Raw genomic sequence first — 14,635 nt, 5'->3', positions numbered from 1 at the left:
AGTTGAATTAAACGCATACACATGCTCTTTCACGCCGGCGTCGCCTTCATCGCCGAATCATCAGTCCGTCCGCAGGTTCGATGTGCAGGCGCAGCGTGGCACGGCAATGTGAGCATTATTGTGGCCCATGAACCTTGATGATAGTACGAGACACCGTTCATGTGCAAAGGTGCACATGACCTCAAACTCCAGGATTCTGCGATGCACCGCTTTAGCTTTCGTGGAAATAACAGGCCGCCCAGTGCGGTAAGTTTCGTACCATCTTTTACTTCGAAGACATGTCACGACAGATTTATTTATTTATTTGAACATACTGTTACAGGAGTGGATTTATAAATAACAAAGATGCAAGTTAACAACACAATAATACAAAAGTCAGCAATCAGGTTTAAAAGACAAGAAATCAGCATTCATATGCGGAATCACATCGAATGAAAAACAAGACGGAAGAAAGCCAACTCTGGCCTTCAAAACATGAGTTCAAACAAGTCTCAAAGTATTCACGATCGAGTGAGCAAAAAAAATTGATTGATTTAGCACTGACGAAACTCCCGCAAGGAAACCTTGAGTCTCAGTGTGATGGTGCTTGGCGCCACCACGGACCCTTAGCTCCCACGCCGAAGCTGTCATCCGAACCATGGCGATAGGTTTTAAGGTGAATGGTATGAACGGTGGCGGTCGGGGCCATCCACGGTCAAGCTCCGGCCGATGGGCTCATCGTCTGTCTACCAGTCGGGGGGCTCCGGGACCTTCCTGTGAATAAGACGGTGAACCACAGACGACATATTAAGAACCGTCATCATACCAATATCGCATGAGTACTTCGTATTCCAAAAAACCTGATTGCTCCCTGAAAAGGAACCACAGCGATTAATGCTCCACCAGAACTCGACATGACTATGACCACTTTTCTCGCTTCCTGATCATCCATTTCTTGCGGATAATGACCCAGTCACTGCAATGTCGGTTTTTCTTATTGCTAGGACCCTGGATAAAATGATAGGTAAAAACTGCAAAGCAAAAAAAAACTCATCCAGTGACCTTCTTCTTGAAGTGTCACAGAAAGATCACTCGGACATCCTACTTGTGGAAATATTGGGGGACAACCTTCCGCCCCGCACTTCCCCTCCGCGGACGCAGCGTTCTCGCTCGCTAACCGCGGAGGGGTTCGTGCTCGAGGGAACAAAGGGAGGGACGACAAAGCGTGAACACTCAAATGTTATTTATTACAATTGCAATTAATACATGGAGCAGGCCGGCTAGCTATAAAACATCAATGAAGCGTTCCTCGGTAATAGAAGGCTACCTAAGAAGGGCTTCCGACATACCGGCTGAGGCAGGGGCGCGACTTCGGAGGTATCGGCGGCGAACGTTTGTACGTGCTGACAGTGGTGGCCGGGTTTTACCGTGCGCGCCACATTTTTGGGGCAAAGCCATCCCCGAGCATTTGCCTATGGAGGTGACGAGAGCGCGCGTTTGCTGCGCTAGCCTAGCTGCCTGCAACCAGAAGTCCAGCGGCAAGGCCAGACGGATCTCCGTGCGCCTGCCTCGGCAGGTGACGAGAGCGTGCGGCTGCAACCACTCGTGACACTCGCTGCACCCGCGGAGTGGCAGTTTTTGGGATTCTTACTAGGCCGTTGAGCCTCCTTTGAGGTCTAAGCCGCGAACTCCGAGCTCCCGGTATCGCACACCACGCGCGGCCGTTCTCACGGCGGCACAGCGGAAATACGAATCAGGACACAACACAGAACCGGACGGTTTGCCTTGAGCCAAACTGACGTCCTCTCGCTGTCGCGGCTCACCGTTTCCTCTCTCTGGCCGCAGCTGGTCTCCGCCAATCGCGGAGCCAATCCGCCGTTGTCACTTCGGCAAATCAGCGACCGCTTCGGCGGCGACTGACGGGTGAGCAACCAGACCACCTGGTTGCTCACCCGTGAGGAGGGAGGAATTCATCCGCTTTTCCCCGCCTCCACGGCGCGCCTCGCCGGCCAGGGAAGGATACGGCATTCCGGAATTCCCACATACTCAAGCAAAAACAGTTTGCTTACCTGGCAACCAGCACCCCCCCCCCCCCACCCCGAAATCTAAACATAGTACAAGGGGTCATATCAGAACGAGATCTCATCCGCGAAACAGAATCTGATCTCTTGGAATGCTTTCGAGATCAAGGTATCATTGCCCTTCGCCGCATCACCACAAGGCGGAATGGTGAAGAGGTGGTAACACCTCATATCGTCCTAACATATCAAAGGTCCCATCTGCCAGGCGCTGTAAAAGCAGAATTCATCCACTGTAAAGTTTGTTCCTATATTCCAAGCCCGAGAAGATTCTTGAACTGCCAAAAGTACGGACACGGATCCAAAACATGCTGCGGAAAACTGACCTGTGCAAAGTGCGATGCCCATGAGCACCCACCTGAAAACTGCAGTGCCACCCAAACAGAATGTCCCAACTGCCATGGGCCACATGCCGCGTCCTCACGAACATGCCATTTTGTCCAGAACGAGAAAAAGGTAATTCAGATCAAGGTAACGGAAAACATAACTTTCTCTGAAGCCCGGAAAAAGCTCTCGCTTCTCTCCGGAAGATCCTACGCTGACGCAGCGCGCCTGGGGGCCGGCCGGTGTGTCGTCCCGCTTGGCACTCAATACAGTATTGCCGATACGCGCCCATCTCGGCTCCCCACCAAGCAGCCTTCGGCTGCACCAACTTTCCGTGTCCAAGCGGTCAACTTTTGACAGGCCTTGACAAATCTTCATCTGCTTCCGCGTCTCCAGGGGAAGTAATGGAGGTGACACCGGGATTCTTAGCGTCGGAGACGCTGAGGGAGTCCCCCAAAGAGAGGCGGAGTTTCCTACAGCCAAGCCGCTTGATAAAGGCGGCGACATCTGAATAACTCCCGCTAGTCTTCGCTTCCTCACTAGGAACAATGGCTGCCGAGAGCATTATCCACTGGATCTGCCGAGGGCTTCTTACGAACCGGGATGACATATATGAAACACTCTCGCAATATCAACCAAACATACTTTGCCTACAGGAAACGCACTTAAACCCAACACATACAAGCTTTCTAAAAAAATATATAGTATACCGGAAGGACAGGCAAGGCAGTGCCCACTAATCAGGCGGCGTTGCTATTGTGGTTCAGAATTCAATTGCCACTCAATGACTTGCACTGGCTACTGATTTAGAGGCAGTGACAATACCAGTCCTAATTTTTGGTACAGTAATTCAGCTTCGTCTTCTGTCTTCTTCTGTCATCTTCCTCTCCTTCGGCAGCGCTAGCCGCTGAGGCAGCAAACCCCAATTCTCTTTATTACAATTTATTCATACATTTATTTATTTATATTTGACACACAAGAAACTTCAAGTGGTGTCGCAGTTGCTACGCAACGGCGGCGCGAAATGATCAGCTTCACCGGCCACAGCACTAGACTTCTACGCCATTGCCATTACACCAATACACTTCTGCCAGCCTCTCGCGCTGCGCTTTGGGTGTCGTCGTCTCCATAGATTTCCGTCCGTGCGCAATGGAACCAGCACACACAGCTTTCGCGCTTCCCTCTTATGGTATCTAATTAGGCGGGCCCATAGTTTTTTGCTTACCTGAAAGACGTTAAACTCGCCTGAGACAAATAAGTCACTGCTAGGTGCAACACTCAGAAAAAGCTGCGAGTTATGAACAGGGACCCTTAAAAGGAGATTAGGGCGCCAGAAACATTGGACAGCATTTAACTCGCATGGAATTTCGGCGGACTATCGCAAGTTCAATAAACAGCTGATTATGTTCTTTCTTACAGCCGGCGATGGCATTATTAAAATGGGCTGTCGTTTCAGGCCAAAGAAACCAAGCCATTCGGGAAGAGCCAGCCGCCGCTCTTTTTTGTAGCTTACCTCAGTTCTTGCCTTTCTTGGCTTAAATCCGAAGCTATGGCTGCGAACAGGACTAAATACGTTGGCTACTTAATGAAAGCAAAAAGGACGACGAATGCTGGCATAAGTGTTGATTTCCTGTCTCGGATACCCCTCTCTGCATTGCAACTCAATGATCTGGCTTGTAGTGCTGATACATGTAATTCATGCGCATTCGTGGTCCCTGAGGTCACTGTCGCCGATGCTTGCATCCGCAAAATAAGCTGCGGGTGTAGTGACCGCTGTTCTCCTTGAAACCAACAATCGCCTTCTCCTGCGTTACAGCTGTTAAGATAATTTAGGATGAGGCGGTGTTTGACGTTCTGCCTCACGCACTCGTCGAGCTCAGCTTGTTCCCTCTCCTATGCTTACACATTCAAAAATGTCCCTATATTCATTTGTTGCGTCCTTGGAGGTACGAGGATGAATCCTCCACCTTTTTACATTGAAAAGCTGCTTTAGGGAGCCTGTGTAGGCCGGAAGTTCACTGCCGTCACATGCGCAGCTGGCCCTGCAGTTTCTGCATGTGCTGTGTGCCGAACAGTCAAATGCGAACCACAAGTGACAGAAAACGCAGTAATCGCAAATGCTGGCATCATGCACAAAAATAAACTATACCCAGGCAGCCCACACAGCAAACTATGGAGGTACGCTCACTCACACACCACCCATTTTCCAGCCTAGCAGAGAACACCACTAGGTAACACTCTACACAACTCTAGGCAGCACTCTCGGGAAGCCCTGGAGGCGGCTACATCCAGTTGAAGCACAATGGCGGCCAACACCACATTTAGTGCACTATGCCTGATAAGCAAATGCAGCACTGTTATGACTATTAGAACTGCACACCTTTTTGCAGCATTTCATGGTCGCTGCCAGTGTGAATTACAGGAACCTCCGCATCTTCCAGCAACTGGAGCTTTAAGTACTCCTGCTGCATAAGTATAGGAGCTGGAAAACATGTGCTCACAGAGGTACGATGCTTTTTGGGCCAATAATCTGGCTGCTTTTCCAGATTTTTATGGGTAGCAATGTGCTTCGCTACGGAAGGTTGCTTGTCTGGAAATTGCTTTACCACCTGTCTTAACTCATGGACTTTCTTTTGCAACAACTCTTCCCGTGCCGGACCATCCCATTCCTTGTTTGATAATTCCTGTACAATAGCTACAAGATGAGTACGGATGTTCTCAAGGCCAGCTTTTTTCGGCTCAAGGTTTGCATCAGCCTGGAGATGCTGTCGAGAAGTGCCTGAGGCTCATCCAGCGAGAATGTTTCAATTTCACCGGATGTTGAAGGACCAGCCAAGTCATCGTCAATCAAGTCTTGAACGCTTGAATTTTTTTCACACCCCCATTGAGCAACAGCATGGATATGTTTGCACAAACTCCAGTGCTGCTTGTAGTCCAAGCACACACACTGCAACGTGTGGATACATATTTTGCATTGTTTGCAGCTGTAGCAGCACCCTTTGCATGATATGCTGCCCTTTACTACAGTGTGCATTCAGATAACAATTAAATCAGTTCAATGAAATTGCTGATGAATGCTAGAAGTAATGCACTAATTGGGCTAATTTGGTCAATGATTTAATTGCCCAGTTAATTTAGTTTAGGTAGCTTAACTGAATGTAATGCAACTTAATTTTGTTGAATTAAATAACTAATTTACAAATTTACAGGTTTGATTAATTACAGCTTAATTGTGCATCGAGTGGAACAGACGACGACACGTCGCGTGTCACTTGCTGGGCCAAAGTGAGCCCCCGCGTTTATTCAGCACTGGTTTTATACACGATGTGAACATGCGGGTAACGCCCTTATCACATGGGGGCGTATCTTGCCATGAACACAGAGCGCGCTGCATGCTGAGCAGATTAGATACAGATTACGATACATCCCCCTTCGTAAAGAGAAAAGAAAAAAAAAACGGACAAGGAGCGCTTTTAGCTCGGGAGAACAAAAAGGAAGTTAAATAAAGAATCACTGCACATCAAAAACAGCAAAGATCAGAGCACTGAATACAGTCACGGCACTTGTTGAAAGTTCTCGTCATACATTAAGCGCCGAGGTGGTCTGCGTTGTCTTGTAGTCCTCCTTGGAGCAGCTGCTTGTTGCGGAACTGTCGGCACAATGCTCGCCGTGCTGTTTGGACTTTGCGCCGCCTCTGGGTCGTGTTGTGTGCTGGCAGGGGCAGCGTATTCTTCAAAATCACCTTCGTCGTCGTGAGGAGGACCCCTAAGGCGAAAAGATTCTCTGGTTGGTAGCAGATGCTCGCGGTTGCGTCGCAAGAGTTGCCCGTCTTCCGTCATGACTACGTATGACCTTGGTTGACCAGACGACCGAAGAACCCGAGCCTTTCTTCTCCATGATGAGCCGTCTTTTATTCTAACCGTTTCGCCGTTGTTGAGTGGTGCGAGTGGCCCTCTTGAGTAGTCTTTTTGCTGGCGTTTGTCAACCCGCCGGCTTTGTCCGACCTGAACGGCTGGTAGAGTTGTTCGCAGCGAGCGTCCCTGCAATATTTCGGCTGGTGACCAGCCGCATTCCAGTGGAGTTGACCTGTAAGCGAGAAGACCAAGCCAAAAGTCTTGTTTAGCTTCAGTTGTTTTCTTCAAGATTCTCTTGACTACTTGTACCCCCTTCTCGGCGAGTCCGTTGGAGCGGGGAAAATACGGGCTTGAGGTCACGTGTTTGAAATCGTACACTTTTGAGAACATGGCAAATTCTCTACTGGAAAACTGAGGCCCGTTATCAGTGCATACCTCGACAGGTATGCCATATCTGGAAAATATGGCACTTGCTGCATCTACAGTACTTCTTGCTGAAGTGTCTGCGAGCTGTTGGACTTCGGGAAAATTGGATAGGGCATCATAAATACACAAGTATGACCGACCTGCGTGGCAAAAAATGTCCATGCCGACGCGGTACCATGGTTGGTCTGGAACGGGACGCATAATCAAAGGCTCTTGCGGCAACTTGTAAGCGTGCGTTTTACATACAGAACATGCCTGTACAAACGTCTCGATATCAGTGTTCATTCCTGGCCAGAACACCAGGCGCCGTGCCCTTTCTTTGCACTTGTTAATTCCCATGTGGCCTTGATGAATTCTTGCCAACATATCGCGCCTCATACTTGCCGGAATGATAATCTTACAGCCTTTCAAGAGAACCCCTTTTACTTCCGATAGCTCAGCGGCAAAAGGCTTGAGCGGTCCTTCAATTGGTTGCCCGTTCTCCAGGTGCTCTAGCACAGCGGCGAGCTGCTTGTCCTTCCGTGTCTCGGAAGCCAGTTCTTTCCACGAGGTTTCGCTGACAAGAGAATCGACCACACTTACTGCGTGTACTTCGACGTCGTCGCCGTTGTCTGCGTTATCTGCTGCGTCCTTAACGGAAGCCCTGGACAGCATGTCCGCCAATAGAAGCTGTTTTCCTGGAACATAATGCATGGAAATGTCATAGCGTAGCAGACGCAAAAAAAATCGCTGCAGTCTTGGCGGCATGTCACCGATCGCCTTCTGCGAAATGGAGATCAACGGACGATGGTCAGTCTCAACGACAACCTTCCGCCCATACATGAAATGGTGAAATTTTTCGCAGCCGAAAACTATGGCCATTGCTTCCTTTTCAATTTGTGAATAGCGTTGCTGCGTATCTGTAAGCACTCTGGAGGCGTAAGCAACCGGTTTCCATGCACCTTTGTGATACTGGAGCAAGGCAGCACCGATTCCGTTTTGTGACGCATCGCATGATAACTTGGTTTCTTTTTCAGGGTCAAAAACTGATAACAAGGGCTGCTTGCTAAGGCTGTCGCACAGCGCTCTCCACTCTTTTTCGTGATTTGCCGACCATTCGAAAACAGTATCTTTTTTTAGCAAGCTTCTGAGAAGCGTTGTCCTTTCTGCTAGTGCTGGCAAAAACTTTCCGAAATAATTCACGACACCCAGCATGCGTTGAACGGCTAGTTTATCATTAGGGGGTGGCATCTGCAACATGCACTCGACATGGGATGCATTTGGACGGATTCCTTCTTCGTTTATCACGTCGCCCAGGAATTCAATTCGTTGAACGCCAAACTCGCACTTTGCTGGATTGAACGTAAGGCCCGCACGTTCTGCCGCTTCTAGTGCTGATCTGAGACGTTGGTCATGCTCTTGTTGGGAATTGCCCCACACAAGTATGTCATCGACATACACTCTAACGCCAGGAAGCGCGTCAAAAATTTCACTTAGGGTTTGCTGAAATACTTCGGACGCTGATGATATTCCGAAAGGCAGTCGCAAAAATCGATAGCGGCCGAAGGGTGTCGCAAAAGTGCATATCCTAGACGTCTCGTCATCTAAGGGAATTTGGTGAAACCCTGCGTTTGCATCTAGGCGAGAGAATACTCTTGCGCCGGCCAGCTCGGCCTCTATGTCTTCCCGCCTCGGCATCGCGTAGTGCTCGCGCTTGAGGGACTCATTTATTTTCCTGGGGTCCATGCAGACTCGCAGCTTCCCGTCTTTCTTTCGTACGATAACAAGGGGACTTACCCAGTCTGTTGGCTCAGTGACTTTTGCAATTATTCCGGCTTGTTCCATACGTGACAATTCGTCCCGAAGTGGCTCCTCTAAAGCCAGTGGTACTCGACGAGGTCTCTGAACCACTGGCGTGGCGTCCTTGCGAAGCACCATGTGGTATACTCGTTTGACGCAGCCGGTGCCAGTGAAAAGGTGACGAAAGCTGGCAACCACTTCTTCAGAGCTGTTTTGCGACACGCTGTTTACGCGTGAAATCAGTCCCAGGCGTTCACTCGCCTCAAGTCCTAGGATTGCTTGGCGCCCCTTTCGTGCCACGAAAAAGCTCAGCATGGCAATGCAACCATTTAAAGAGACTTCGGCGCGCATGACGCCAATGTGTTTGATTACATCTCCGCCGTAGGAGCGTAAAATCGCACTGCTGGGGTACAGGGGCGGCTGTGGGTTCATTTTGGCGTATAATCCATAAGGCAACAAATTTGCCTGCGATCCAGTGTCAACCTTTAACTGAACTGCCATGTTCTTGATTTGGACTTCCACCGTCCAGTCATGCTTGCCGGACACGTTCCTTGCGGATACGTCGAGAATGTCGAAATCGTCTTGGCCGCTTTGCAACTCGCCAACGACTGCCGTTGCTTTACAACATCTGGCAAAGTGGTTTTTCCGCTGACATCTACGGCACGTTTTCCCAAAAGCAGGGCACCTTCTTGGGGAGTGTTTTCCGCCGCAGTTTCGGCAGTCATAACGTGTCTGTTCTCGGCTTTCGCGGCTCGTGCTAGTCCTGCTGATAGGATGCACTTGGTGTTCCTGGTTCCACATTTCCTTGTGAGTTGCTGATGCTTCAGCTGCTTTACAGGCTTGTTCTGCTTTCTGCAGGGTCAAGTTGTTGTCCCTGAGGAGTTTTTCACGTACCGTGTCGTCATTTATCCCGAACACAATTTGGTCCCTCACCATCGATTCCGCCAAAGCGCCAAAGTTGCAAGCACGTGCTTGATTCTTCAGGTCTCGTAAGAAATGCTCCACTGGTTCGCCAGCAGCTTGGATTCTTCTCCTGAATATGTACCGCTCGTGAACCTCATTGGTCTGTGCAATGCAATACTCATCAAATTTTTTCACCACTGTGGCATAGTCGTCGTTCTTCTCGCCTTCTGCAAACGTGAAGGTGTTAAAGACTTCAATGGCCTCTGCGCCCGCGACGCTCAAAAGCAACGCTGTCTTCTTGGACTCAGTCCGAGGCTTTTCTGCGACCTCTGACGCCGTGAGGAAAATTTCAAACCTTTGTTTGAAGAGCTGCCAGTTCTTGCGAAGGTCGCCTGTTGTAAGGAGCGGCTCCGGTGCTTTGAGGAAATCCATTTTCCGCCACAGGGTCGCTGGTCTTCACGCGTCGTGCAGGAAGTGCATTGCCATGCTAACCACTTCTGTCACCATGCATCGAGTGGAACAGACGACGACACGTCGCGTGTCACTTGCTGGGCCAAAGTGAGCCCCCGCGTTTATTCAGCACTGGTTTTATACACGATGTGAACATGCGGGTAACGCCCTTATCACATGGGGGCGTATCTTGCCATGAACACAGAGCGCGCTGCATGCTGAGCAGATTAGATACAGATTACGATACAAATTGGTTAAGACATTTTAAGTAATTTGTTAATTACTCTATCACATTATTTAGTTAATCAACTTCTAGTAATTAATCCAGTAATGGATAATTGACAGTTCTCGCCGCAACAAGACTACCACAATTAAAGGGAATGGAGAGTGAACCCCATGTTAAGGTGTACAGAACTTATGCTAAAAAATTTGTGGTCCAGTCTGCAGCACGCTTAAGCTACCACTTCAGCAATGCATTTGTACATACTGTGCTGTGCCTACTTGCATGCTTAAGCACAGAGTGTTGCCAGTAAACAAGCCTTGATGCACCTGTTTCATTTTGCTTGCCTTTGGCACATCTCCTATTCAGGCAGCCATGCTGCACCTTTCACTTGGCCCTTCCTGGAATGCTAGACCATGCTGAAAGTGCTCAGTAATGGCATTAGGAAGTAAGTGTAATTTGCATAAGCTTCTGCCAAGCATGAGTGCCTGGCACACTCGCTTTGGTGCAAATGGCCTTGGTGTGCCGCATTGCTACTACTCCACTGGTACCAAAAAGGCATAGCTTGGTTCGTTAAGCAATGTATGTGACATATGGAGGTCACACAGGTTTGGATCACACAGGCAGCGTGTAGTAGAGCCGCCGTGGTGGCTCAGTGGTTATGGCGCTTGGCTGCTGACCCAAAAGACACTGGTTCGATCCGAAACTTCGGTTTTGTTTGAAACACACGGTGAAGCGCAGACCCATCAACCGCCCGTTTGCTTTTTTTTCCATGTGTGTTTATATGTTTTTTGTTTCTTTTCTCTGCTCCAAAGCTCCCGTCGATCAACGGAGCCAAGGTGTAGACAACATGCATGAACGATAACTGAGGAGGCAGCGCGCACACAGAGGGCTATCTCGTGACGTGATCACGGCGGGTGGGAACCGACTCTGTCGGTTTCTTGCAGGATTCTTGCAGACCCACACTCATTTGCTGGAGACGCATTGGACAGGCTCCATAACTGCGAAAATTGGAAATGAGGAGCAGAGAGACCCCGATGACTTTGTCAGTATGCAGATGTGGATCCGTGACCTGGAGGAAAGCACGGATTCAGCCTTGCTGTATGCTGATAGAGAGTTGCTCTCACAAAAAGACATCAAGAACTTTAACATGGCCCTTATGACTTGTACCCAGAGGGGGAAATGTTGCTCCGCTATGGCAGCAAGGCAGTCTGTATTGACTCTCAACCCACGGCGCCAACACCTACTACGGGTTACAACTTACGACTGTGCTTGTAGTTGCAGATGACGGCACAGGCATTCCTTGTGCCTATCTTCTCTCTCAAAGCACATCGGAGGAAACTATGGTTCGTTTTTTTTCAGGCAGTTAAGCAGAGTATTGGTCAGGTACAGCATGATCCACTGTTAAAGGGAACCTCGCGCAGCGTGGCCGGCACGCTCCGCGAAGCGCCCCTTTTGAGAAGCGGCGAGAATTGGCGACACCAGGTGCATGTGCAATAACCGCGGAAGGTGGATCCAGCCCCACATCGTCTGCTACGGCGCTCTTTCGGCGCTTGGCTTGATGAGGTAGAAACTCTGAAATGCGACGGGTGAACTAAACATAAAAACCAGGTTTTCATCGCAGCTACGTGGTGAACGTGCGTTTCAGCCAAGCGCCAAAAGAGCGCCGTAGCAGATGACGCGGGGCAGGCTCCACCTTCCCCGATTATTGCGCCTGCGCCTGGTGTTGCCGGTTCTCGCCGCTTCTCAAAAGGGGCGCTTCGCGAAGCGCGGTGGCCATGCTGCGCGAGGTTCTCTTTAACAGTGGACCATACTGTACTCAGCTGCGAGGTCTTCATGTCTGATGATGCGCCAGCATACTGCAATGCTTGGCAAAAAGTAATGGGGATCCCTTAGAGACGCGTGCTATGCACCTGGCATGTTAAGCATAGTTAGAATAGGACCCTCAACAAAGTCAGTGGCAGAGAAAACCAGAAACAGGTGAGCCACACTCTGCACACTTTGATGGCCTGCCCCAACCATATCGGAATTTGAGGCCCTTCTTCCAAAATTTCTGGCGGCTCAGTCTGTGGACGAGTGTAGAGCTTTTGTAGAGTACTTCGAAAGGGTTTATGCAAAGTGCCCTGAACAGTGGTCACTTTGCTATAGAGAAGGCACTGGGCTCACAACAAACAACCACATCGAAAGTATGCATAATGAGCTTAAGACTGTTTATTTGTGAAGAACGCAGTGTCAGCGCCTGTACAAATTGCTGCATACTTTGCTGGAATTTACGAACAACCGCCTCATCAAACAGCTCATTTTGCATGTGAGGCCCATGGCAAGCCACTGGACAACCGAGTGCTACAAGAAGCACTGTGCAAGTGTCGACATCACTCAATCTGGCGTGAGCAAATCACCTGATGGATGGTGGTGGTTGGTGCAGTCTGTCTCTGCAGGATTTTAAGGTGCCAAATTTCTCTTGCTGTTCCTTGAACAAAAATTCCAAGGGTACACTCAAGTATGTTTGGGTGTAGTAATGCGAAAGCATTCCTCTTATTGCCGCCAATAATGTTAATTGCTGCATGTTCGTTATTTTATGCCTGTGCTATTTCTAAGTAGTGTTTTTGGTCTAACTTCGGTTCTATTGCATCCGGTCCCTTTCTAGAGAGTCGAGTAAGCTAGTTATTGTTTACTGTCAAGCGGGGTTTATTCTAGAAACGCATTGCTGTGGCTGTTGCAAACATCCTTTACCTCCATTCTGCCATTCTGCCCTGAGCTCGGTGAATCGATGGTCATCTTCCGAGAAAAAAAGAGTAAAGGTTCCGCAACCAAATCTCCTCAGGAGCTACAACAGTGGCATGGGAGGCGTGGATCTTCACGATCAAACGGTGAACAACTACAGAGTTGGCATCCGAGGAAAAAAATGGTGGTGGCCCCTATTTACACAGATGATAAACATGGCCGTAGTCAACGCATGGAGAATTTACCAACTTGTAGGAGATCCACAGCTTGACTTACTCGCATTCACCCGCATCATAGCGAGGCACTACCTGCGCCTTGGTGTGCCTAACAGGATCACCAAGAGGTTTCCAGCGTCTGTCGTACCTGCCATTATTCTCGATCCACACGGACATTTCCATAAGAAGCTGGAAAAACAACTGCGCTGCACTGTCTGTCACAAAAGGTCGAAATGGTCTTGCAAAAAGTGCAATGTTACACTCTGCATAAAGCATGGTTGCTTCAATAAGTTTCATGCACCGTGCTAACTTTCACATTGCCATCGGAGCGCCCAGTGTACTTTCTAAAGTACAGTGTCATAACTTGTGAACGAATAAAGGTAAAGCTATAAAACTTTGCAGGTGTTATTATTTACTTCAGGTAATAAGGCGTGCAAAAAATAGTTGAAATCGTATGAGTAGTTTCTCCGTGGGCCTTAATGGGTTAAGTGTCACTAATTAGCAGTTAATTAGAATTTAGTCATAAATTAGTAATTAGCAACTCATCAGTAATATGCCATTACTTCGTCATCAATTATATGTGATGTCATCCAGTGGTGACGTCACCAGTATGTCACATAGGCAAAGTGATGCAGAAAATGCTTTCGTCTATGCATTTCAGACAGTCAAAGTGCCCTGGATTTTTGTTTCATCATCTCACCAGCCTGACTAAGCCGACTACAGGACAAAAGCTTCTCCCATAGCACTCAAATTAATGCAGTCCTGTGCTAGCTGCAGCCACATTGTCCCTGTGAACTTCGTAATCTCATCTGGCCACCTCACTTTCTGCCGCCTTCTGATATGGTTGCTGCCTCTCTATTCAGTTAACAATAACGACTATCAACTATCGTGCCTTCTTATTACATGCCCTGCTCATTATTATTTATTATTTTTTGCAGACCATTAGAACACAACTTGCTCAGTCTACATTTGCTCCCTACATCTACAAGAATTTGGACAGCCACTGCTTGTTAATGTCATTAGATGTTTTTAATATACCAGAGACATATATGCCAGTCTACCAGAGGTCTCCTGTGCATGTAGAGTGGCCCCCACCTGGCTGCACACATTTCACGTCTTGTCCTTTTGTCTGATCATTTGCATTTGCCTCAACATAAGCAGTGTACAAATATACTCTCAGGCGACACAGGCCAGAATGCTATGAACATGAATAAAAGTTTCACATGACCATCAATCAGGTACACATTTTTTTTACAAGGTAAAAATAATTTGTGTAAAATCATGTAAACATTTCACAGAAGGAAACATTAAGTATTTCACCAGCTGTAAGGACAAAAATTTATCTTCTAACAAGACAGCCATCATGTACAAGCTGAATTCTCAACCTCTGAAATAATGCACATTTGTCAAAGCATAAACATGGCCTAATTGGTAACATACAAATACCGCCTTTTGAGTAAAGCACGCATTTAAACCCACCATTTGCTTTGCATATTGCTCACCTGCTCGTAATGCGTACAAATGTACAGAGGTCAGCGGACGTCTAGAGGGCTGTGCTCTTGATACTGGATGCTATAGTCATTCCTAGGGAGCTGGACAACATTTTTGGCACAAAAACCACTACATCTTTTTTTTGGGGGGGGGGGGGGCTCTGCAGAACACAGCGCGAGCGCTCTAGATAAA

At 48.4% G+C, this 14,635-nt stretch overlaps 1 protein-coding gene across 2 annotated transcripts in view; it reads right to left on the bottom strand.

Moving 5' to 3' along the window:
* Window positions 1-343: 343 nt before the first annotated feature.
* Window positions 344-14,635, bottom strand: part of LOC149355523 (uncharacterized) — a 138,068-nt gene continuing 123,776 nt past the window's right edge. For both annotated transcript variants that reach the window (XM_089583839.1, XM_089583840.1), the window contains exon 5: window positions 344-753. In XM_089583839.1, the coding sequence (XP_089439965.1) occupies window positions 715-753 (39 nt within the window). In that variant the 3' untranslated portion in view covers window positions 344-714. The remainder of the gene's footprint in view (window positions 754-14,635) is intronic.

Source organism: Amblyomma mixtum, chromosome 3 (assembly GCF_055824585.1).
Source record: "Amblyomma mixtum isolate Tamu chromosome 3, ASM5582458v1, whole genome shotgun sequence".
Taxonomy (NCBI): domain Eukaryota; kingdom Metazoa; phylum Arthropoda; class Arachnida; order Ixodida; family Ixodidae; genus Amblyomma; species Amblyomma mixtum.
This window is presented reverse-complemented; position numbering and strand designations above follow the sequence as displayed.